The following is a 27,726-nucleotide window of genomic DNA, read 5'->3' as shown; positions in this document are numbered from 1 at the left end:
AGATTACAATTTGTTCATGTAAATGGGGAATCTTCTTCACAGACTAAGGTTAATTATGGAGTTCCACAAGGTTCTGTGCTAGGACCAATTTTATTCACTTTATACATGCTTCCCTTAGGCAGTATTATTAGACAGCATTGCTTAAATTTTCATTGTTACGAAGATGATACCCAGCTTTATCTATCCATGAAGCCAGAGGACACACACCAATTAGCTAAACTGCAGGATTATCTTACAGACATAAAGACATGGATGACCTCTAATTTCCTGCTTTTAAACTCAGATAAAACTGAAGTTATTGTACTTGGCCCCACAAATCTTAGAAACATGGTGTCTAACCAGATCCTTACTCTGGATGGCATTACCCTGACCTCTAGTAATACTGTGAGAAATCTTGGAGTCATTTTTGATCAAGATATGTCATTCAATGCGCATATTAAACAAATATGTAGGACTGCTTTTTTGCATTTGCGCAATATCTCTAAAATTAGAAAGGTCTTGTCTCAGAGTGATGCTGAAAAACTAATTCATGGATTTATTTCCTCTAGGCTGGACTACTGTAATTCATTATTATCAGGTTGTCCTAAAAGTTCCCTGAAAAGCCTTCAGTTAATTCAAAATGCTGCAGCTAGAGTACTGACAGGGACTAGAAGGAGAGAGTATATTTCACCCATATTGGCTTCTCTTCATTGGCTTCCTGTTAATTCTAGAATAGAATTTAAAATTCTTCTTCTTACTTATAAGGTTTTGAATAATCAGGTCCCATCTTATCTTAGGGACCTCATAGTACCATATCACCCCAATAGAGCGCTTCGCTCTCAGACGGCAGGCTTACTTGTAGTTCCTAGGATTTTTAAGAGTAGAATGGGAGGCAGAGCCTTCAGCTTTCAGGCTCCTCTCCTCTGGAACCAGCTCCCAATTCGGATCAGGGAGACAGACACCCTCTCTACTTTTAAGATTAGGCTTAAAACTTTCCTTTTTGCTAAAGCTTATAGTTAGGGCTGTATCAGGTGACCCTGAACCATCCCTTAGTTATGCTGCTATAGACTTAGACTGCTGGGGGGTTCCCATGATGCACTGGGTGTTTCTTTCTCTTTTTGCTCTGTATGCACCACTCTGCATTTAATCATTAGTGATTGATCTCTGCTCCCCTCCACAGCATGTCTTTTTCCTGGTTCTCTCCGTCAGCCCCAACCAGTCCCAGCAGAAGACTGCCCCTCCCTGAGCCTGGTTCTGCTGGAGGTTTCTTCCTGTTAAAAGGGAGTTTTTCCTTCCCACTGTCGCCAAGTGCTTGCTCACAGGGGGTCGTTTTGACTGTTGGGGTTTTTTCCGTAATTATTGTATGGCTTTGCCTTACAATATAAAGCGCCTTGGGGCAACTGTTTGTTGTGATTTGGCGCTATATAAATAAAATTGATTTGATTTGATTATTATTAAAAAAAACTATCAATCAAAAAATGCTAGAAACAGTAGAAATGTTTTAAACTGAGTCCTTTGTAAAAATGCAGATTATGAATTTGTATCTTGATCTGAGAATCAAAGCTTTCAGTTTCATCAACAGCAAATTTCAACAATAAAACCTGATTGCTTCACTAGTTGCGGTAACATGGACCACAAGTAATCTGACTGAACAAGCAGACTGAAGAAAAAACTACCACTTACAAAATAAACCTCAAATCACACAGGGACAGTGTTGTATAGTAACGAAGTAAAAATATTTCACTACTGTACTTTAGTATGTTTTGGGAGACTTTGTACTTTGAGTTTTTTAAATTCAGCTTACTTTCACTTTTACTTCACTACATTTCCGACCTTAATTGCATACTTCTACTTCGATACATTTTCTATGCGCCATGCCGTTACTCGTTACAAAAAAAACAAATTCAAACAAAACAAAACAAAAAAAAATACACACACGAAAAAAGTCGTGTTTTCACCCAGAGACACCACTGATTACTAGTGACTGCAACAAAGTCAGGCCGATTTGTCATGAGGCATGTCCGGTAGGCTTTTTTGCAGTTGCGCACTTGCGCACTTGTTTATCAGGAAAATGAACATTTCTCTATTACAGACCTGCAGTGGGTCTGTAATCAACTTTTCTGCAGCGCAGCTTTGCTTTGAACCTTGAACCAATCGAAGCAGTGATTCGCAGGTCGAAGCAGTGCTTCGATCTATGATTCGTGGATAGATTGCTATATTTCACTTTATCCTAATTTTTCCCCACTAAAACCCCGAAGAGCATATGTCTGTGAGTAATATTTAATATTTTTATGTTAAACCGACCTGTTATGGTCTTCTGAAACAGTTGATAGATGTATTTTATAACTTAAAAACAGGACCGATGCTAACGCGTTAGCATGTCTATGGCATTTTCAATGTTAGTTAGCATTAAGCTGTTCGCATCAGCACGTTTGCGTTGATTTGTTTTCTCTATAATTAATGGCTTAACGTTCGTTGTCGTAAAAGAGTCAAATTGTATTTTTTTATTTATTTTTATTCATATATTATAGTAACAACAATAATAGTCTACATAATAGACAATAATAGTCAACAATAATAGACTAATAATGTTACAATACAATTTTAGAGAAAGAGAAAAAGAACCTAATGAAACGAAACACAACAGAAAAGATAAAACCATGTAACAATGAAAATAAATAAATACATATAGAAATAAATACCTGTTATTGTGAACACCAAGTGAGTAGCCTACTCTCGTTTAGGTTTTGAAACCTTGTTTCTGAAGTGTTTTTGTGTGATGTGCACAATTTTCAGTATTTTGACTAATACTACCAGTCATTTACAAGCCTAGATAAACTTTAATATAAAAAAAATCAGTCCGTTTTTGATTAACATTTACTTGTACTTTTACTTTCAATACTTGAGTACATTTAGTTGTACATTACTTGTCATACTTAAGTACAATAAATACTAGATACTTTAAGACTTTTACTTGAGTAGCATTTCAATCAGTGACTTGAACTTCTACCAAAGTCATTTTTTTAATGGGTATCTGTACTTTTACTTAAGTGTGATTTTCCGGTACTTTATACAACACTGCACAGGGACAGCTTTATGTTTGCAAGTGGATGTCAAAAACATATCTGTATCAAATTTTCATTAGAAAGAGAAGGAAAACATGAGAGATTCAGGTCTCTTCCAAAATCCTAAACACTGACTTTGATATTTAATATAACAGCCATGGTGTAGCACCATAAATGCACACATTAACGTACAGGTGCCACCTGATGATGACCTTATGATCACCATGTGGTCAATTTTTGACAAACATATGATGACCATATGGTCACTTTATGATAACCTTATGGTCACCATATGGTCGCTTTATTATGGCCTTAAGGTCACCTTATGATGAACTTATGGAAGCCATATGGTCACTTTATGTTGACCTTATGGTCGCCATATGGTCGCTTTATTATGGTCTTATGGTTGCTTTATGATGACCTTATGGAAGCTATATGGTCACTTTATGATAAACCTATGGCCGCCATATGGTCGCTTTATGATGACCTTATGGAAGCCATATGGTCACTTTATGATGACCTTATGGTCGCCATATGGTCACTTTATGATGACCTTATGGAAGCCATATGGTCACTTTATGATGACCTTATGGTCACTTTATTATGGCCTTATGGTTGCTTTATGACGAACTTATGATTGGCATATGGTCGCTTTATGATGACCTTATGAAAGCTACATGGTCACTTTATGATAAACTTATGGCTGCCATATGATGACCTTATGGTTGCCATATGGTCACTTTATGATGATCTTATGGCCGCCATATGGTCGGTCACTTTATTATGGCCTTATGGTTGCTTTATGATGACCTTATGGAAGCCATATAGTCACTTTATGATAAACCTATGGCCGCCATATGGAAGCCATATGGTCGCATTATGATGACCTTATGGTCGGCATATGGTCGCTTTATTATGGCCTTATGGTTGCTTTATGATGACCTTATGGAAGCCATATGGTCACTTTATGATGAACTTATGGCCACCATATGATCACCATATGGTCAATTTCTGATGACCTTATGGTCACCATATGGTCAATTTATAATGACCTTATGGTTGCCATATGATGGCCTTATGGTCGCCATATGGTCCATTTATAATGACCTTATGGTCAATTTATGATGACCTTATGGTCGCTTTATGATGACCTTAAGGTTGCAATATGGTCAATTTATAATGACCTTATGGTCGCCATATGGTCAATTTATAATGAACCTATGATGAACATATGATGACCACCAGGTGACCTTATGATGACCATAGTGCTGCGTTTTGGGTTACGTACATCGTTTTTCAATTACATTTGATGCTATGGGCCTTCTTTTGGAGGTAATCAAAATCTTACAGAACAAAATATGCAAAACTCATTTTTGTTGTCTTTTTCCCTCTGGAGTTTTGAGGCTTTAGCAAGGTGATTGTTTGAACACAGTCAAATATATTAATAAATGAAGATATTGGAAATGTGTTGGGTGTTTTGCCTCTGCAGAGCTTATAGCGTTTAATCTAACATCAAAGTTGCGCAGAGAACCTTTTCCTAAGTCTGACAGTTCTTCTGTGAACCTTTCATATTAAAACAGTTTTTCAGGGACATTTCTCCTGAACATGGACCCTAAAGCACCATGGGCCGTTGTTGAAGCGTCTCCTTTCACAGAATAGATTTTTACATTTCCACCCGCCACCCTGCTTGCGTTGACGACACCTATTATTACCGTGTCAGATCTAATTACACAGACAATTTACATGTGACACGCGGCCCCTTCAAAACAATAATACACTAAATACTCGTACAATGCGACTCCGTGTTAACACAGCAAAGTCAATGCAACGCTAATCAATGAGTGACATCCAATCAAAATACTGCAATAATCAGACAGAAACTGATCCCTTTCCATTACTGACAACCGAGACAACAGACGCTGATTCACAGCGAGGAGCAACACAAGAATTATTATTTCATTTGATAGATTTATACAAACTACTTTTTAGCACTAAAACAGATTTTGGAAGCAAAATTAATCTTGCTGTATTTTGGTGCCATCAATAAATTCATGCAGATTTGTTCAGGAAGGTAAAACATTAACTCCAAGTAATCTATGCAGATATTACATGTTCACATTCATTTCCAATCACAAGCCATACTGACAACCTTTGAGGGGACGGACACAAATATTACACAAGTCAGTTTTTTTTATGCGAGAAAAATGTGGTCCAAAAACTCCCAGACAGAGGTGTTGGCGTTGTGGGCAAAACCAGTTCTGACCTCAGAGTTGCGTCTCTGCTTTTTGTGGATGATGTTCTTCTGTTGGCTTCATCAGACAGTGATCCCGATGGGCACTGAGCAGGTTTGAGGCCCACAGTGAAGCGACTGGGATGAGAATCAGCACATCCAAACTGGACACCATGGTCATCTGTTAGAAAATGGTGGATTGTCCACTCTGGATCAGGAGAGAGTTACTGCTCCAACTTGAGGGGTTCAAGTATCCTGGGGTCTGGTCCTTGAGGGTAAGTTGGGGCATGACAGACAGACAGATTGGGGCTGTGTCTCAAGTCCTTTGAATGCTGGACTGAACCATCGTGGTGAAGAAGGAACTGAGCCAGAAGGTGAGACTCTTACAAGTGGCAAAAATGAAATTCCTCCTTCGGGTATCTGGGCTTACATTCAGCGACAGGGTGAGAAGCTTGACTGTGCAGGAGGGACACTGAGTGGAGGCATTTCTTCTTTGCATGAGCCAGCTGAGGTGGTTTGGACATCTGGTAAGGATGCCCCCTGGTGGTGTCCCTAGGGAGGTCTTCCAGGCACATCCAACTGGGAGGAGGCCCCAGGGAAGACTCATGACATGATGGAGAGATTATATTCCCCAACTGTCTTGGGAATGGCTCCAGATCCCCCAGGAAGACTTACAGGACTTGGCTGAGGATAGGGAAGCATGGGATGAGCTGCACTGTCTACTGCCACCATGACCCGGACTCAGATAAGCGGTAGAAAATTAATGAATAAGTTGCTGAAACTGGATTTTTCATCTCCATCGTCTAAGAAAGAGTTTCGGCTCCATTATATAAACTGGATTTTTCAGTTCTGAATCAAAGCGAAAGTTTGGAGCTCTCTTGTCAAAACTGGATTTTTCTGTTGTTTCCGTTTCTAAGCCAGAGTTTGCAGCTTTGCTGTGTGTTGTTCTGCACACAGATATAACCCAAGCTCATGTTTGGGGTTAAATCAGAAGTGTTCACTTCCAATTTCCTTCAAAAAGCTGAATGTTAACGGTTTTATCTGATATAAACTAAAGTCATTATCTTGTGTGAATTGCTGTCTCTGTGGTTTTATTTTCTTTCTTTTGTCCTCCACTGTTCTGCCTTTTCTTTGTTAAATATTCGGAGCACACAGTCCCATCAGGGACAGATGGGGGGACGACCTTGGAACTGCACCCAGCTGAGGTGAGGAGTTCCGGGGTACTGAGGGAGACAGGAGGTCCTGGTCTGCACGAAGGAGAAAATAATACTTGGATGGAGAGAAAGTAAAAAAAAAAAAAAGAAACAAAGAAAGTGCAGGTGAGGGAAAAAGTGGAAAAACAGGCAGGAGAGCGAAAAAAAAGTTAAAATGTAAAAGTACTGAGTAACAATGAGTTTGGAGTAAATGAAAAAGAACAGAAATCCACAAAGTAAGATTTGATAAACGCTTGTTATCATCTGTTGGGTCACTGAAGACGAATCATGGTCGGGCTCATAAATATATGGAGACTGGCCACATTTCAATATATTACAGAGTAAATTAAATGTTGAATATGAACCCATAATGAAAAGTGACAACATGAATTTGATCTGTGTAGGAATGACATCACTGTCTGTCTGGACTACAAGTAACTGGACAAATCTACATTATAATAATGTCATTTTTAATAACTTTTAATCCATTACTTTTGAATGTAGGAACACAGAGACAACACTTTATAACATTACAGAACAGTCATAAACAAACAAACAAACAAACAACAAAGTTCATATTTGTCTAACTCAAATGACAGATTTTCCATCAAAACTGACAACATTTAACATTTTTAATTACAAACTACTTAAACTGTTTATTTATAATCAAGAATTTATGAGTGTTTCCATGTTGAGCAACTAATTGATTAATCCACTGATCAATCACTTCAGGTCTGCAGCAGTGATCTGATGGACTTCAACAGATTAATAGTTATGATAAAAACAATAACGAGCACATTAATTCAACACGGTCAAACTTAATGTTACGGGGATGGAGGCACACTGTTCTATTTGTGCAGTGGACAGATGTGAGTGTCCTCTGAGGGGGTCCAACGTGTGGCTCTCGCTCATTAATAAGGTCACTCAAAGGTGAAACAGACGGCCAACTCACCGCTTCCCACAAAAATAAGGAGACGAGGAGGAGGAGGAGGAGGCGGGGTCGAGGCCATTAACCTGTTAATGCTACTTATCATGAACATAACAGACAAATACAAACACTGAGCAAAGGAGCACTCAGAATTCATACATCTGCCAAGGTGAACAATCCTAGAATTCTGTAGCTGTATTTCTAACCACAGAGTAATTTCAGGATCAACTTTCACCTGTTCGCAATCACTGAATATGGAACACAAGCCAAACATTCCATCAATAACAGGGCTATTCCACAGTGCAACATTCTACGACCATCGCCCACAATCCAAAAAAGTGCAAAAACGGGATGAAAGGGCTTAATCTAACAGGTTGGCTTATAAAGTACTCACCTGGCACCCTGCCCAAAATGAAAGAAAGGAGGTGCTCTGTCGGCCAGATGTGATTGTGATGTTCAGCTTTTAACAAAAACTGCAACAAACACTGCTTTAACTTCAAGTTTTTACCCTGATGGATCAAGCTCAAACAAGTTTCAAGGAACAGTCACTACAAATACCCTCTTTAAAGAAGTTCAAACATGATTAAAGCCGTGAAATTCTAAATATAAACTTTTTTTAAACCAGGTTAGCCCCACTGAGATCGAGATCTCTTTTACAAGGGAGACCTGGACAATTATAAAGTTTCCAATTCACCTAACCTGCATGTCTTTAGATGTGGGAGGAAGCCAGAACACCCGGAGGAAACCCACACAAACACAGGGAGAACATCCAAACTCCACACAGAAAGGCCACAGGTGGGAATCGATCCCAGGATGTTCTTGCTGTGCGACAACAGTGCTAACCACTAAGCCACCATGAAAAGTACAAAGTGTTAAGACTCAAAATACCCAGAAGTAACCATATACTATCAACGATTTCGAGAATCGAGGTTAAATTTTTGAATGGTGAAAAATTGGATCCCGATTTCAAATCTTGCACCAATGATGGCCGTAACTACTACGTATACCATGTTTGTTCAAGATTGACAAAGATGGATCAAGAAGTTACTGTGATGCTTCCAAACATCTGCTATTCGGGATTAACCGGGAAGGAATGGAATAGCCCCATAACTTAAGCCGTGGTGACTCTAAACAGAAATATAAGGAGGGATGACAACCATCAATAATCAAACACGAAATTATTAAAGTATTAGTCCAAAAAGTGACAAATTTTTTTAAGGTACTTCATGTCCTAAAGCTTCCAGCCACCCTACATCAATAGACAAAAGGATTAGATTCCTGTTAATGTGTTCGCTCACTTTGTCAATCCTAAAGTCTCTTTAAGTGACCGCTGACCCATCCAGAGAAGCTGCTGGTTGACCTCTTCAGAATCAGGGATTGGTTGTTGTTGGTTTTGTTTTTGGTAGCAGTGTCACTGATCATCATATTACTGAGGTACAAACAAAGATTTCAGAATCCTAAACAAAGCAGCTGTGAGACACAGTCTGACAGAATGTGCTTACCGGCTGAAACCACCGAGACGCTCATTTACTATGTAGGTGACAGTTACAGTTTGAGCCGGTGCACCTGCTCCAGCGCACGCAATCGCACAACGCAGATGACAGCATAGATAGACATACAGGGGAAAAACCCACAAAAATGTACATTTCCATAAGGAAAAAAAATTACACACATGAAAACATTCGATATATAACACATAGGCACAGATCAAAGACGTACAAAGTGTTGCACACAGAAACACAAAACCAGCAAAAACAAAAGTTTTACAGTATTTCATTAAAAACTTTTGACAAAACTAACCACACTTCACTTTACAGCAATATGGAACAACAGTTAACATTTGATAAAATGGCATGTATTTAACATAAATTAGATTAAAATTAAAACAGAATTCAGAGTGCCATTATTGTGTACTATAAAGTCAAATGAATGATAATGTACTTAATGCTTGAACCTAAAATTATTTAAGTATTTAAATGTATTTAAATTTTATAGTTGGACCTTTTAGGAATTTGGAGGCTTGTAAAAAAATTGGACGTGATACATTTTGCTTTCATGAAAACAGTTTCAGCTAAGCTCAGTGTTTAAAAATAATACGGCTTTCGTTGTAAAGCATCGGGCTATGCAGCTTACGTGTGGAGATGCTTCCACAGAATACTGAAATGATGAGGTCACAAACCCTTGTGAACCGCTCGGCTGGTTCCATACAAATCTGACCATGTGAACAGCTGTAATCATTTTTGAGGTGAGATGACAGTGAGGAATTTTGTCAGCTGCCAAAGAAAGACATGTTGCCACATTGTGGAAGAGTTGCTGCTCTCCACTGACACCTGTTTACATCTCACGCTAAGTGCTAAATGCAACACGCACAACTAGAACGCCGTAGATGTTGTTGACTTGCTGACCCCGACCACACGAGACCCTGATTACACAAAACCCTGACCACACAAGTCCCTGACTGCACGAAATTTTAACCGTATGAGACCCTCACCATGCGTAACCCTGACCGTACAAGAGCCTGAGTGCACAAAACCCTGGCTGTATGTAACCCTGACCATATCAGTGCTTGACCGTATGAAATCCTGACCTTACGTGACCTCAACCTTAACAGACCCTGATACATGAGACCTTGACCATACAAGACACTGACCACACAAATCCCTGACCACAAAAAAAGATATATATCGACCAAAGAAGACCTTGACAATACAAAACCCTGACTTTAAGAGACCCTGACTGCCTGAGACCTTGACCGTATGAGATCCTGACTGCACATGACCGTGACCCTCAAAGATCCTGAAAGTACCTGATCTTAACTGCACCCGATACTGACGGCACACTCACACGCACGATTAAGAGCACACTGACACACAAACCTGCTGCTCACACACAGAAAAACACCACAATCATCACTCGTCATAAATTCTGACAACATGATGTTTTGTGAAGCATTTTTAAGATTTGAATGTAATAATCGTGCCTGAGACTTGTACGCTGTCCTCTACATGTCAGTGAAAGTGGACGCGCCGAGCGTGTGCACTGGGGGGAAGTTTAATCTGGTGGACTCGGTGAGACGACATTAATCCCTTCACTGATTATCTGGAGCATAACATCACTGTAATCTGGCGGTGGAGGAGGGAGAAGAAACACACTCCAGGTTAAAGAGGGGCTGCGTTCACACTCACTAAAAGCAGCTGGGTTCAAACCCGCTCAGCGCAAAGAACCCATTTCAGAATCCAGGTCCGTTTGATTGTGGAGATGTACCGAGAACACGTAAACCTATGTCATAAAGGTCACAAACAATATCATTGAAGCTAAAACACAAACAGTGTCTGTCTGAAACTTCTAGAATCTGGTTCCAGATCTGGATCGGGTTGATGCTGAGCCTGTGGAAATGTTTGGTGAAATAATGATTATGAGGTTAACAGATGGCGTGTACTTTGACACTGTGTCACCTGACGAGGTGCTGAGTCCGGATGGTTTTAGACTCGGCTGCTGTTTTCCCGGCACTGGGAGGAATATTTATGCCGCTGTGTGTTTTCCATATCCCCGGCTGTCTCCGCCTCTTAGCGTTATCCTTATCAAAGTAAATTGCAACTCCCGCGTGCCAGATGAAGAGCAATATTTCCATTTCTGACTCGGCTTCCTGTCGTGGTGTCGGCTGCCGCGGTGACGTTCACAATCACAACACTGTCACAACACATCGCCAACACAATGGATCATCTGAGACCAACACACACTTCACCTTCAGCCACTTAGCTTCTATATTTTTTTATATCCTCTACCTTGTCATTATTAACACCATTAATTAGGCTAATGATCTTTTCTTTTTTTTAAGGTTAACTGTATAACAGCCAGTTTACTTAAAAAAAATCTATCAACATAAATTTGATTTATTGGTCTGCAAATGGCCTGAAATCATATCAGATCACAATTTCTCAGCAGGAAGAAGAATTACAAGGAAAGAAAGTTTTCATATGATCCACGACTCAACTGTTTAACATATAACAAAACTCACATTTCAATAAAACACACTAAATATCCATGTGCACCACTGCTTTTTTGACTAATGAAGTTAGCAGGCTAAAATAAGGAAGCTAGCCAAATGCAATTAGCAACTGGCTAACTCACAAAATTCTGTCTGTATCACAGCCGGCCTCCAATATACAAGGGCTGTCAATAAAGTATAGGTCCTTTTTATTTTTTTCAAAAACTATATGGATTTCATTCATATGTTTTTACGTCAGACATGCTTGAACCCTCGTGCGCATGCGTGAGTTTTTCCACGCCTGTTCGGTGACGTCATCCGCCTGTGAGCACGCCTTGTGGGAGGAGTCGTCCAGCCCCTCGTCGGAATTCCTTTGTCTGAGAAGTTGCTGAGAGACTGGCGCTTTGTTTGATCAAAATTTTTTCTAAACATGTGAGGCACATCGAAGTGGACACGGTTTGAAAAATTAAGCTGGTTTTTGGTGAAAATTTTAACGGCTGATGAGAGATTTTGAGGTGATACTGTCGCTTTAAGGACTTCCCACGGAGCGAGACATCGTGCAGCACTCCCAGGCGCCGTCATCAGCCTGTTTCAAGCTGAAAACCTCCACATTTCAGACTCTATTGATCCAGGACGTCATGAGAGAACAGAGAAGTTTCAGAAGAAGTCGGTTTCAGCATTTTATCCGGATATTCCACTGTTAAAGGAGATTTTTTTAATGAAAGACGTGTGGACGGGTCTGCGCGTCGGGACGCAGCCGGCGCGGTGCGGCGGCACAGGAAAAACACCTCCGTGTTGATAACCATTTGTAAAATCCAGGCGGCTTTTGATGGCTTTCAGTGGAGTGAGTATATGAGAAATTGTTTAACAGTTGGGCATGTTCCAACTTGTCCTTAAGGCTTCCAACAGAGGTGTTTTTCCTGTGGCGGAGCGTCGCGGTGGCTGCGAGCCGACGCTGCAATCCGTCCGCACGTCTTTCATTAAAAAAATCTCCTTTAACAGTGGAATATCCGGATAAAATGCTGAAACCGACTTCTGAAACTTCTCTGTTCTCTCACGACGTCCTGGATCAATAGAGCCTGAAATGTGGAGGTTTTCAGCTTGAAACAGGCTGACGACGGCGCCTGGGACCGCTGCACCACGTCTCGCTCCGTGGGAAGTCCTTAAAGCCACAGTATCACCTCAAAATCTCTCATCAGCCGTTAAAATTTTCACCGAAAACCAGCTTAATTTTTTGAACCGTGTCCACTTCGATGTGCCTCACAGGTTTAGAAAAAAGTTTGATCAAACAAAGCGCCAGTCTCTCAGCAACTTCTCAGACAAAGGAATTCCGACGAGGGGCTGGACGACTCCTCCCACAAGGCGTGCTCACAGGCGGATGACGTCACCGACAGGCGTGGAAAAACTCACGCATGCGCACGAGGGTTCAAGCATGTCTGACGTAAAAACATATGATGAAATCCATATAGTTTTTGAAAAAAATAAAAAGGACCTATACTTTATTGACAGACCTCGTATGTTTGTTTTTTCTGTCAATCTATTTGTACACACCAAAGTACAGAATTTATTTCATCAGCTGTCTCTGGTTAGGACAGCACATACGTCAGAAAGATAAAGTGTGACTGACAAGTTAAAAGGTTATACTTAACCGCAGCTGAGCTCAATGAGTAGGTGAACTTGCTCAGATCGTTAGCATGACCAGGACGGCGAGTCATGTAGCGGCTTCACAAATGCCCACTCACTCCGAAACAGTGGCGGTTCACAAGTTTTAAGAAGTGAAAATTCATGAATACAGCCAACGTTCTCCGTATGTGAATCACCCAGTCAAAGCTAATTACACACTGCTTCTGCACGAGTACATCTGAGGCAGATTATCTGTGTCAGCGGACATTTGCTCACAACTGGCACCACATCGCAGAGGGCCAGAGGCAGAGAGCATCATGGGTAAATGAGCACACAACGGGCCGAGAGACAAAGATGCCAGATGACCAATCTGCTCCAGCTTTTCAAAGCCAGTCTCAAACATATATTTAAAAAATAAATAAAAACAAAAAATAGTCAATAGCAAAAAAACAAAACAAAACAGAGTCATTGTTTACCTCCTAGCCTGGAGTTAGGGTACGGTGGCGAGAGGCTGTCATGTGATGTCATGTACTGGGACCCCTCCACAAAACTCTGAAGACACAAACACAAATACACCAGTCACTGACAGTCGTAGTACTGACAGCAACACAAGTACTAACTGCAGTATTCATACTACTGAGTTCTAATCTTAATCTAATCATAATCTGACCCCAGTTAAAACCAGATTGATTTCAATTCGATCTCACTCTCATCCAGTATGATCCAGATTTTTTTTCTCAGTAGTGTTTGATTTCATTCTGATCTTGATGCAAATCTTAATCACAGTCTGACTTCACTCTGAAAAGTATCCAAAACTGATTTTAACCTGTTGATCATGACCCTAACTAATTCTGATCCTGATCCTCATGTGATCCTATTGCGATTCTAACATGATCCTGATCTGATTCTACTCTTTTAATAACAATATGATCCCAAATCAGCTCCTGATGTGATTCCAGTCTGACAGTAATATCAATTAGATCTGATCACATTTTAATTTAAAAGTCAATCTAATTCTAATTTTAATCCAACACGGTGGATTAGTGGTTAGCACTAATGCCTCACAGCAAGGTTGTGGGATCTCTTCCTGCTCTTTCTGTGTGGGGTTGCATGTTCTCCCCGTGTCTGCGTGGGCTTCCTCTGGGCACTCCGGTTTCCTCCCACAATCAAAAACATACTTATTAGGGTCTGCTCCTTTCTCTGCCCCTGACCAAGGCAGCGTCTCTACATTTGGAGTTGGTCCGCGGGCGCCAGACTGTGGCTGCCCACTGCTCCTAGTGGTTGGATTGTGTCTAACTGTAATTAGGATGGGTTAAATGCAGAGGACACATTTTGACCACTATACAGTATGAATAATGACAATAAAGGCTTTATAATTATTATTTTATTATTTTCCTCCATTTGGAATACTTGCCTGATTCTAAGTGAACCCAGATCTGATGTTTTAAATTTAATCCTAATCCTATTTCTTCATGACCCTTAATGGATTTTTATGCAATGATGAACTGAACATCATCGAGTTCAAGTCAGACCAGATCCAGATCTGTTTACTGGCGATCTTGTTCTGGTCCATATGATCATGCTGTCATCCTGGTGTAATCCTGATCTGATCCAGCCAGGATCATGAACAGATTCTGTCCTGAAATCTTTAAAAGGTTCACTGAATATGATTGTATTCCAGACTAAATCTCACAGTGCTCCTGATGACATGGGATTACTCAGAGAAACTGTATTAATACCTTGATTCGCAGTAGTTATGACTTCAAGGTAATAAATGTGTTATTACAGGAACATTACCTTTGAAGAACGACTTCCACTTCCCCATGACGCCGCACCCGTCCTCTCCTCCATATCTGAGAGAGAGACAGACAGACAGAGAGACATAAAGAGAGAATCAGAGACAGACAGAGAGGGGGACAGCAGGAGAGACAGGGAGAGAGAGAGATACAGACAGAGATGGACAGAGAGAGAGAGAGAGAGAGAGAGAGAGAGAGAGAGAGAGATGGACAGAGACAAAGACACAGATAAATAGACACAGAGACAAACAGAGAGCCAGACAGACATAGACAAAAGGGAGACAAAGACAGACAGAGAGCAAGAGAGAGACAAAGCAATTTAAATAAACATTTTAATGATGAGGTAAACACTGATGGTCACTGTTTTAAACGTGATGAATACAGATGAACAACCGACAGACGTCCACTGATCAATAAGACAAGCCCTCTGGGACAAGACAATCCCAAATGATGATTACTGGGATCCACATAAAAATTAACTTAGCATTTACTGAAGGAAAGGGATTTTAAAGGAGAGGAAACAAGGACAGAGGAAAAGAGAGAGAGAGGTGTAAAGACACATTAAAAGGCAGAGGAGAAGAAATGAAAAGCAGGAGAAGAAGATGAGGGAAGGAAACAAGGAGGGATGACAGAAAATGAGGAGAGGTGGAAAGAGAAGAACCAAGGAAAGAGGAGATGAGATGAAGTTTAGAGGCCGAAGAAAAGGAGGTGAAGAGGAAGATGAGTAGCAGGAGGAGATCAATTAAAGAAGGCCTCCTCAGCATTGAGGAGAGAGATTGGAATAGAAAGAGGAGGAGGAGGAGCGGAACATAAAGGTGGGTGAGCAGGAGAAGAGAAGGAGGCACCCATGTGTCCTGCACCTGATAAGACCTGCGACTGAGGGCGAGAAATTACACCACACACAATTTATACAAAAGTCCACTTTTAGAAGCTCAAAACCTCCCCCTCTCCCCCCGTCTCCCCCTCTCTATCTATCATCAGTTAATGAATTTAGACTGACAGACAGCTCCATGTCTCTCTCTCCGTGATCCTATTAAAACGTGCCCGACACAAAACAGACTCCTATTAATACACTTAGCCCGCGTGCATGTGTGTATGTGCATGTGGGCCTATGAGGACAAAAACAGGCGTGCGACGGCGAAGCCACACTTGGCGAAGTTTAATTCTGATAGAATGATTTCTGTTTCTGATGAAGTTCAGGTGATAGGCCACACCCCCTCTCACATATATGCATATATCGGTTTATTATTACATTTAATTTTTTAAGTCCGAATAAAAGAGTAAAAATGGTGTGAGATAAACGTGTCAAAAACTGAGCGAGTATGCATGAAGCAGTCTAATGAGGGAAGCCACCAAAACACCTGCGTCAACTCCAAAGGACTCACGAGAACAGTGGCTGTGACTGGAGAGGCTTCTGTCTACCTGGTCTGAGTATTTCAGAAACTGCTGAAGTGCGACTGCGTGATGCCATCATGTCAATATGGACCAACATCTCTGAGGATTGTTTCCAACACCTGTTTGAATCTATGCCATGAAGAATTAAGGCAGTTCTGAAGGAAAATGCAGTACTAGCAAGGTGTACCTAATAAAGTGGCCAGTGAGCGTACAACAAATCAAAACTGTTTATGGAACGCTGAGCCAAAATCAGAAAATGAAAATAATCAATGGGGCGTGAGCCCCCACAACAAGATAAATACCAGCACACACACACACACACACACACACACACACACAGAGGGGGGAGGGAGGGAGGGAGAGAGAGAGAGAGAGAGAGTTCAGGTCAAATTAAGAGTCAGATTACATATTACATCTCTCTATCTTCATCTTTAAAGCTTCTTACAGATTAACACGCTGTAATCCCTGAGATCCTCCTCTCTTTACCCCTTTTCTTCCTTCCTTATCTCCTACTCATCCCTCTTTATACCTTCACCATTCCTCTTTTCCTTTCTTCCACTTCTGTCACAGATTTTAAAGATCATAATTTCAGAAATTCAAATATTGAGAAGACGGTTTTTAAATACAAATTTCAAATCCTGAGGGTCATCTTTGGGTTTTATGAAATTGTTTTTGGTATTTTCTCAAATTTTCTGAGGTTTCACAAATGAAATAATTGATTCTTCAACCTTCATGAATCACTGATTGACTGATTCTTATCAATAAGTGTGAGCTGCAGCCGAAGTTTACAGCTTCAGTGAAACGCTGACGACGTGAAAATACTTTTGTCAACATATAAAAAGGTACTTTCAGGGGAAATTAAAGGAGGAAATCAGAGGTCAGGAGGTTAATGACAAGAATTTCATTCATGTTTGCGCCCTCAGCGTGTCTGTCAGTGAATTATTTGTGCATGAACACGAACGCGCCCGTGTTTCCTGTCATTAGGCAGCAGAGCCGTTCTATAATTAGAACATCTGGATGTGAGTAAGTTTACTCTCAGTACCCTTACACATAACCAGAACGCTGTAACAACTGCAGCCCGGCACACGTTACTCAACTTTAACCAGCACACACTTAGTTTAACTAGTTTCTGCTAATTTTGACCAATTTAACTCAGACTTATAGCTTGGTTTAGCTGGGAAAAAAGTTACATTGTAGCATTTTCACTCTGCTTTGATGCTACCATTTTGTTACGCAAGGAACCAAGAGATGGAAACAATGTCACATGACTGCCAGGCAACTTATTCATTGGACAGTTTTGTGTAATCGTGAATCAACACTTCATGAACCCACAAAGTATGATCAAGATCAAAAGCTTCTGCCGTCCTAAATACAGTTTGTTTTTCTCAATGTGAGCACTTGAACCTCACAACTGGAAATGAGTTGCTGTGTGATGTCATACAGTCACCTACAGAGTGGTGACACATTGAAGGGGTTTGGATAAAAATGCTTTTGGATTTTCACAAAGGGCCCTATCTTGAACGTGGGCACACATTATTAACATGTTGCCAAATCTCAGTGCAAACTAGAGCGCTGTGTGCAAAGATACTGGATAATGTGTTCCACATTACTCATGGCATGTTGCACCAGTGATGTGGGGGTACTACAAATTCAACCAATCAGAGTGGATTGCCCATTGCCTTTTAAAATGTGTAAAAATGTTTTCGTTTGTTGTTGGCAAAAGGTGACAGAGAACGATTTTAAACTCTCCTGACTGCATGGAAGTACCGAGATGCATTGCCTGCAGTACTTCAAACCTGCTAACATTTGAATGTACCAGTGCGCAGGGGTGCACATAAGAGTGAAACACTTTTCCCATCATTGGTTTTACTATCAACACTTTTCTGTCATTGCTTTCCTCTTATGAAGCGCTTCCCTTGTGTTTTCTGCTATGCATCATTTGTTTTTAGCATGCACAAGTACCATGAGTGCCAGTTATGTGCACCCTGGGACACCCATGCGTGGCCACGAGCGCCAACAGCGTGAAGCATAACTAGGAGGTCCAGGGGTGTGCCCGGACCCGCACAACTGCAGGACTAATTGCCGTCCCACACACACTCATGGGGGACATGGGACATGGGTAAATACCGCCCAATGCAGGACGGTAGGCAGCTCTGCTACTTTTTAAGGTAAAAGTCAAAGCACAGTTTGTTAAGCATATTAAACCGTACATTGAACACTGTGCACACTTGTCACAATGTCAAAACAAAACCAAGGAAAAATAAACTAAAAATGCATAAAACCCTATGAGACATATGCACAAATACTCCTCCCCCCCCAAATTCTCCCAAATTAGCTTTGAACAGTAGTAAAATTTTCATCATAACAATATCAATAAAAGTATATAAAACATATAAGTTGTAGTTTTACAGTGCACTACGTAGAGCCCACAGGAACAAAACTCTTACACACACACCCTTACACAACTACCTGACAAATGTGTGTGCACACAAATATGCACGCACACACACCACACAAAAAAAATTGCAAGTTTTTTCAGCCTTTTTTTCTGAATGTTTCTTGTTTCTCTGTTCCTTTGTTTTAAAAAAAATCCCATTAAAGCTGAAAAACACACAGCTTGGACAGCTAATGGCAAAATGAAGACAGAGAGAAAAACATTAACAAGTTCAAACATGGCTTTCTTCAATCACCAGCGTTTTGTTGTTTTAAAGGCAGCCAGTCCACAGATGCCTTTCCAAAAAGGGAGATTAATATTGATAATAAGAAGAGCGCTCCTTTTTTTTTTCCTCGTGTTGTTTTGTGCAAGACAAACCCCTCGTCTCTGCACACAGGCCCATGTGAAGCCGTGCCAACTGCGGCTTAGATCTCTGCACACCTTCACCAACAAAAGCGGCAAAAATTCTACCAGGAAGCAAAAAGCGCAGCAGGTGTCTGTCAAACTTTTACAAAGTGACGACAACACACATGAAAGCTGCTGCTGGGAAGCTCCTTTGTAAACACAAATAAGATCTGAGCTTCAACCAGTTAACCGTTCGTTCCACCGTCCTGCTCAGACTAACTGCCAATTTTAAAGACAAAATACAACATTTAGAAATGAGCGCAAATGAACCGTCTAATAATAAAACAATCTGACATAAAGTGTTTGTGTGACACAGTTACTGGTACAAATTTCGACTAAAACATCACTTTTACAGCCAGTTTTCTTTGGACACATCATGGAACGGACACAAACATTTTCTTGGATTTGATTTCAATCAAACATTAAAAAATACAGTGTGGCACTGTACAGTAAATCTGACTAGAGGAAGCAGTTATCAAAAAGGGAGCCACAACACAAGAAGTAGACCAGTGAGGCAAGCCACCAAGAAAAACTGTGCAAAGTGCAACTTTAAGCGCTCACAGTCGAGTGGAACAGAAAGAGATCAAATCTAGGCTCAAGTCTCCCATGTGCCTTCTCGCAAACTGAAATTTCACCTCTTTTTTTTTTTAAGAACACTCCTGCTCCACCATGATGCTTCTCAAGTGCCACAATCGGAGGATCCATTGATTCCACAAAGATCACAGAATTGCCCATGAAGTTGAGGACACTAAACCTTTCCTCAGCAACAGACACCTAAGATGCTGGTTTCCACAACCTGACGGAACACCCAGTCCAGGTAGGAGCCACAACACATCCCTGAGGAACACCAGAATTCATTGGGAAGAAGTGAGAGGCTCTGCCCCTACTCAGCTATATGTGCTGAGGACACACTCAGGATTATTGCTGCGCTTGATTGTACTCGGGAAAAAATGTTTTCAGACTTAGAAAAATTACAATTCGAGTTGTAAACTTGGCCTCATGGAAAGAGGAGCGGAGGGATGCGCCACCGTGCCGCTCATGGTGCGGCACAAAACCACCTCCGTGTTGGTCTCACAGGACGGCTTTCAGATGGCTCAGACGGCTTTCAGTGGCTTTTCAGTCGTGTGACTATCCGAGAAATTATGTATGAGCTGGACATGCCCCAACATGTCCTGTAAGGCTTCATCACGGCGTTGCTTTGCGCCATTCGGATCCGCCGCGACTCGTGGAACTCCTCCGCTCCTCTTTCCATGACAAAAACTCCTGTAACAGTGGAATGTGCCGTTCATTTCTAAACTGGACGCTGTGTTGATCCAGGACGTCGTCTGACTAGCACAGAAATTGCGGAAGACGTGGACATCAGCACCTTTTCGGCACACTGAGACAGACGTGCGGAGGAATTCCGCGTGTCGGGACGTTTCCGCATGGCGCAAAGCAACGCCGTGATGAAGCCTCACAGGACATGTTGGGGCATGTCCAGCTCATGCACAATTTCTCGGATAGTCACACGACTGAAAAGCCACCGCAAACCGCCTGAGCCATCTGAAAGCCGCCCTGTGAGACCAACACGGAGGTGGTTTGTGCCGCGCCATGAGCGGCACGGTGATGCATCCCTCCGCTCCTCTTTCCATGAAAAAACTCCTGTAACAGTGGAATGTGCCGAAAAGTGCTGATGTCCACGTCTTCTGCCATTTCTGTGGTAGTCAGACGACGTCCAGGATCACACAGCCTTCACTTTGGAATGATCTGGTCGTTTCAGCCTGTCGATCGGCGCTCGGAGCATGGTGCGCTCTCAGCCGCTGTGGGCAGTCTTTAAACTGGCTGTACACTCCTTAATCTGTGTGATCCCCATAAAATCATCCCTGAAAGCCATCTGGATTTTCCGACTGGTGTCCACCTGGCTGTCTCTCACAGTTTCTGGAAAAATTTGATGCAGCAAAGCTCCAATCATTCTGACATTTTACTCGCAATAAAAATCCAACGAGGGGGTGGACCACTGCTCACACAAGCCTGCTCACAGGCGAATGACGCAGCCAACAGGCGTGAAAAACTCACGCATGGCGCGCAAGGTTCAAGCTTGGCTGATGCAATCACACTTGATTCAAATCCATATGGTTTTTGCAAAAAATAAAAAGGTCTGATACTTTCTAACAGACCTCGTATGGGTTTGTGTTGAACCTTAGCCGACTAAGCACTTTGTGCAAAGACTAACATAAAAAATAAAATTAAAATTAGTCGTGAGTTTATTTGACTAAACAAGATTAGATTGCTTTATGAAACTGGGCCCAGTAGGCAGAGCAGCGGTACGGGTAATCCTCACTAGCATTTTTGGTGTACAATACCAAGACCTACCACCAATTCAAGATATTTATAACCTTATATCGGAGCACATTTAATCATAGTTCCTGTAGTTTTAGTCCCACATTCTGTATTTTAATATTGCTACTTTGGCATTAGCGGTTGTAGTCCTACACCTCGTCAATGTTTGTACTTTAACTCGTTAGCCGGGTTAACCTGACCCCAGCTTGATTAGTACTTCAGTACTAATCAAGTTGGGGCATTTTAGTCATCTGAGGATATTTAGTCAAACCACTAATCATAAATTTTAAACCCTTGTGCATCTGATCCTTTACCTCTAGTCCAAGACTGCCATAATTTCAGATTAGCATTTACCACCCTATATCTTTTCTCTTTGTTTTTAAAGATGACCGTTATTCAGAGATACTTTAGTTTTATAGGACAATAGCTTTTTTTAGCTGTAGATATTTTTAGCAAAATAAATAAATAAATAAAACATTATTACACCTCATATCCGTTCTAATCCTGTAATTTCTGTCCCAATCAATCAATCCTTTGCCCCCCATCTTTAGTCTAAAGTCTCCAGCACATCTAAGACCTCTAATTCCAACATATTTCATTGAACGCATTGTTGCAGGTACAAACTTTTAGCAGAAGGCATTTTAAGTTGAAAAATTAATCTTGGGTCCTTTTTTAACATCGAATCCTTATAGCTGGAGTCCTTGGGGGGATTGCAGCAAATCTCTGATATTTAAAGCTTCTGTTAGCTGTGGTCCTGTAGCATTCAGTACCATCAGTTAGTACTTGAAACCCTGTTAGTTCTTGTCCAACCATCTGTCTGATTTAATTGTTACTATTTTAGTATTAGTACCTGTAGGCCCAGAATACCTGTTACCTGCTCTTAACCCTTCTGCTGCTGTTGTATCGCCACCACCACTTACATTTTGGGTCTTGTCATTAGTGGAACATCTCGTCCAGCTACATCTTAACACAGAATAAGTCATTCAATTTATCAATCCGCAATACTCTGCATCATCATCGAGTTCTTAAGTTCTTGCTCTTAATGTCTAGTCTGAAAGACTTTAATCGTACCTAATCCTGACCTAGATCCTGTCATTAATCCTCCAGCCTTCACTTTAATTGTGACTGAATTAGTATGGCTTACCCCTTGTCCTTCAGCTCTAGTCTCACCATCCTAGAAGGCCCTAGCCTGTCCTAGGCTGTGAGAACTCAGATGAATGTCCCGTAACCCAAGAACCTTTAATTATTTGAAGCATTTGGCCCCCAGGCTTCCAAAGATAAACATCTTCATTATTTATTTTAATTTAATTAGCTGATGTTTCTTTTAGAAAAGCCAACTCTGGTCTTAACCAGATTCAGTCTTTTAGACTGAGCTCAGTCTTATTAGGTCTTTGGTCTGTTCAGCACTTTTAGTTAAAACGTTTACTCAAATATTTTCAGCCAACCTGCTATTTCCTATATTCCATAGTGTGAACTTCTTTAGTTTTTTTTTATTCTTGTTTGTTCAGTCTGAAATTCTTTTGATCCTCTAATCCCATTTATATTATATATATATATATATATATATATATATATATATATATATATATATATATATATATATATAAAGAAAGGGCAGGTATAAAATTAAAAAGCATATACAAGGATGCATTCCCTTCTCTTTTTTAAAGAAGAGACCAGAGAGTGTGCACAGTATCCCTCCAGGTGAGTCCAGGTCTCCTTGGGAATGTCCCTTCACCCCAAGAGAAGACAACATTGCAGACCAGCAGCTCATCACACATTCGAGAACAGATACCGGGGATCAAAAAGGGAGAAACCCAAGAAGAGGGAACATCTTTCACATGGTGAATTGTATATAATCTTGTTCTCACGGACACAACCCAACCTGCCTTTACGCAATTCAACAACTTAAGTAAACTATATACAAGAACAACAAATGGGGTGCCCTGCCAAGCACTGCCGCCATGAAAAGAAATTGTAATAATACAATTTTTGGTGGATTACAGTTCTAATCCTGGTTTAATCACTCACAGTTTTAAGAAATTAAACTTTTTTTGGCTCCCCTCACTCACACAGTACTGTGTAAGTAAGTCGGCTTTCGGCTTCTCCCTTGTTTGCACTCGGGGTCGCCACAGCAAATCCAAGGTGGATCTGCATGTTGAATTGGCACAAGTTTTACGCCGGATGCCCTTCCTAACGCAACTCCACATTACATGGAGAAATGTGGCAGGGGTGGGATTTGAACCCGGAACCTTCTGAACTGAAACCAAGCGCATTAACCACTTGGCCACCACCCCTGCTCGTAAGCTCCTTTATTTCTTTCATGTGTACCTCTAAATGCTTTGGCCTTTTACAGGAAACTTTATTATTTAATTGCGACTTTTTAGGTGTCCTTAGTTTTAGTGTAGGTTCTCTTCTTTTCCTTTACTTGTTTAGCTAAAGTACTTGAACACTCTATGAAACTAGTTAGCGGGTTATTGAGCAATGCAACAATCATTACTGATGAACAACTAGCAACAAAAATGAGTTAACAGACCAGTTTGTAATAAGAGCAATGGTTTGATGGACATGTGCAACACCAGTGCTCATAACCAGTAACCAGTTCATTTTGATAAAAGTCAGATGATCAGGGGAGTCCCAAGATGGCCACCAGGAGACCCGCTGGACCACCTGAAAGAACGTATCACTGTCCAGGACTGTTTGTCTTTCTGTCCCCTTCATCTCTTCATTGTCTCTAAAGAAGAAACAATGGTGACTGAGTGAATCTGCCCCATCCAAAAAAACCTCACTAACGACACCCCCCACCCCCCAGCTTAATGAATGCTAGGCTTAATTAGAGCACCATGATGTCAGAGGCATTAATTATCAGTTGGCTTGGTTTCAGAAAACCTTGTTTCTTTCTCTCATCTCTTTATTTTTGTAGTGTTTAGTGATTGTGATTTTTTCTCTGTCTTAGCCGAATCCAACAATATTCCGAAGCACTTCTCACACCGGATGGATATAAAAACGTTATCCAGCAGTTTTGACGGAGGTCATCATTAGAAATGTCTGTGATGTTACATAGTTCTTTTTCCATTTGTCGACGCTGCGACAACTCCAAGACTTCATAATCCTGATCAGGTTACCGGGCAAAACAGCTTTAGTCAATACAGGAAGGCAGAACTTTGAACAAAGTGTACTGATGAGAATTCACCATGGATCCATGAATATCCAAGTCCTTGCCAAGACCGGTGTCCTGCCACAATAATAACCTCCTAACCCCAACCCGAAACGAATACCGAGGACCAGTGCAGCATCACCGGTTACTACAACCCCAATTCCAATGAAGTTGGGACATTGTGTAAAATGTAAATAGCTTTTTTGAAACACGTTGCAGGCATCCACTTCAAAATGAGCAAATATTTGCACGAAAAAAAAACTATCAGTTTGAACATTAAATATCTTGTCTTTGTGGTGTATTCAACTGAATATAGGTTGACGAGGATTTGCAAATCATTGTATTCTGTTTTTATTTACATTTCACACAACATCCCAACTTCATTGGAATTGGGGTTGTAAGATTTCAGCCAATCAGCACAACTCTAACAATCATCTGCGGAACATCTTCTAGACGCGCCCCCACTTGAGATGATGTCACAGCAGAGGAGGGTTACAGTTATGCTGATTAGCTGGAATCTTAGTTAATGAAGATGTGCATCTTCACCGATCACCGGCATCAATCGATGTAATTACAGCAGGACGTCAGTTTCAGTATCTTATTCCTGTGAATAAAAAAAAACAAACACAAAAAAACATTCAAACATGAATAACATTTTAAATAATGATAAAAGTTTTATGCTAAATTAAAAAAATATCTTTGTTCCTTGGATTTACAATGTGATGAAAAAGATAATGAAATAAAGTGAGGAAGAAAAAGTCAGCTGATCCACATGGTGGCGCTTCAGGACGTAGCATCCAGTGAGCTGCAAAACCACAATGAATCAGGAACACAGCGTATGAATGTTTTAAGTGAAATAACGTCTTCTGTCAAAATTAGATGGAATTCAGCAGGAAATAGACATCCATGATGACTGTGAAGGAATTACAGGCGTTGAATAAAATGATAAAACAGGGGTGAGGGAAGCCACCAAGATTGTACACCGCTGTACTGTCATACTGCCCACTGCTGTTTGCAATTGCACCTTTAGGAAATTTACATTTTTAATGTAAAAATTTACATTTTTAATGTAAAAATAAAGAAGCAAACAAACAGCACAGTACTTTTATTGACTAAAGTGTGATGTAATTCTGGTTTAAAGTTTCTGAAGTTGTATTGTTAAAATAAAAATTAAAAAAAATTATTTATGGTGCCAAAATGTGCATTAAAATGATTTATCCAAATTATTTGTGTGTCACAAATTGTCACAAATTAACTTAAAAAAAATCCTTTATTAATGCGGTAGATGGACCAGAATAAATGCTTGTGTTTTCTGAGGTGAATATTTTCTAAATGCTCACAATCTGCCTTCAAACAGTCGTCATCTTCTGATTCATCTCTTCATTTCTACGTGGGGTTGAAACACTTTTTACAGCTGGTTGCCATTCCTGTGGCTAACTTGCTAACCCGGGTTATGGACAACCTCCTTCACCAGAAGATAATGTGCCGTGTGTTATAGTGTTTGCACACATAAGTGCAAACCTAGAAACAATGTTGCAATCTCTCCAATCACAATCACTGAAGGATGTCATTCATTCAGACATCGTAGGTCTCATGGTGATTTCCCTCACCCCTACATCATTTTATTTGGAGCCTGTAATTCCTTTACAGTCACTGTGGGCAGATATACTGTTACACCAGATCTGATCCGGAATGTGGATTTTGTGGACATTTGAATTTAATTTTGAAAAGTTAATTTGGTGTACATTTTGCATTATATCTCAAACAAAAGTGCCTCATTCACTCTCATTTGTGAAAATAAGGTGCAAACTGGCACTCTCAATGAATGAACGAAGTTTGAGCCGCATCTGATCCGTATTGCAGATTTATCGGCTATTTGATTTTAACATTGAAAAACCCTTTTTGTATTATATTTTAGCTTATGAAAAGCCACTTCTAACAGGACTTTGACCTTGAAATTTTTTTTCAAGGTAAAAAAATTTATGGAATTGGAAACTAGTGTTGGCGGGGGTTTGCGCTCTATGAGCGCAGTGCTCTAGTTTTTAATTTTGATCGTGCTGTTGACTTTTAGACAACAGAGCAGGGAATTTTTTTTTTTAAATAAACAGTGCTGAATTTTTTAGGTTTGAATTAATGTCCTGCTTTAAAAATAAATAAACACCCAAAGAAGCAGAGTACGATTTTGCGTTTGGTGGCGGTAAAGAAACCAATAAGTAACACAAGTGACAGACTGACTGTCAGAAACATGAAAAGTGGTTCTTAAAAAAATAAATGTAAGGCTTTCAGTGTGAATGTTGTTGACGTCTCTGTCTCTCTCTCTCTCACCCCATGCACAAACAAGCAAACAAGCTCACTCTCTCTCTCTCACACACACACACACACACACACACACACACACACACACACACACCACACACACACACACACCACACACACACACACACACACACACACACACACACACACACATCATAGCATGGCCGTCCAGATGGGACTCTTCCACATGACCAAGCCGATCAATCAACACTGAAGGGCCCAGGTGCTACGATGCACCATTTCACAGTCTGTCACACACACATGTGCACGCGCATGCATGGGCACACACACATGCACGCACATGCACACACCCGCACACATGACCTCAGCTCGCTCTCCAGAGGCCTCATCTGGACGGATGACAGAAGACGGAGACAGACAGACTTCACTCGAAGACAAACAAGGCCCCAAACTAAAACTAGAGCAGCACTCCACACACACGGCTCCAACATGTCACCGCTCTGCTGAGGCTAAAATAGGACCTGCGTCTGAGTGCTTCTATAAACGACTTTAATTACGCTTTACGTGGGTTTTAAAAGCTGCTATGTCACAAGAGCCTCTGCTCACATACCTGATGGGTTTATTCTCTGGGGGGAGTTTACTGACTGATCGCTCATATTTTCTCTCTAACAGCTCATTTTCACCCGAGTTTCTCTGTCTCTGTAGGGTTACTAACAAAACCTTTCAGCCAATCACCATCAAGTACAGAACATTTAACGTCATCAACACATAGAACCTGTTTTATTCTGGCACTGACTGGGGTTCAGGTCTGGATTCTGAATTTGTTTTCTTAAAAAAATTAAAGAAAAAGATAAATCAATGCACTGATCTTGATGAAAATGATCATATGCCAGATAACAGACATCAAAGAAGTAAAACTTAGTAACAGTTCGAGGTT

The 27,726-nt window shown here is 40.8% G+C and overlaps 1 protein-coding gene across 4 annotated transcripts in view; it reads right to left on the bottom strand.

The window, feature by feature from the left end:
* LOC117529754 (transcription factor 4-like) overlaps positions 1 to 14,867 on the bottom strand; it is a 236,245-nt gene extending 221,378 nt beyond the window's left edge. For all 4 annotated transcript variants that reach the window (XM_034192606.1, XM_034192604.1, XM_034192605.1 and 1 more), the window contains exons 1-2: positions 14,804 to 14,867; positions 13,483 to 13,558 (exon numbers count right to left, since the gene is read on the bottom strand). In XM_034192606.1, coding sequence (XP_034048497.1) covers positions 13,483 to 13,558; positions 14,804 to 14,857 — 130 coding nt within the window. In that variant the 5' untranslated portion in view covers positions 14,858 to 14,867. The remainder of the gene's footprint in view (positions 1 to 13,482; positions 13,559 to 14,803) is intronic.
* Between the last annotated feature and the right edge of the window lie 12,859 nt (positions 14,868 to 27,726).

This window comes from Thalassophryne amazonica, chromosome 17 (assembly GCF_902500255.1).
Source record: "Thalassophryne amazonica chromosome 17, fThaAma1.1, whole genome shotgun sequence".
NCBI lineage: Eukaryota > Metazoa > Chordata > Actinopteri > Batrachoidiformes > Batrachoididae > Thalassophryne > Thalassophryne amazonica.
This window is presented reverse-complemented; position numbering and strand designations above follow the sequence as displayed.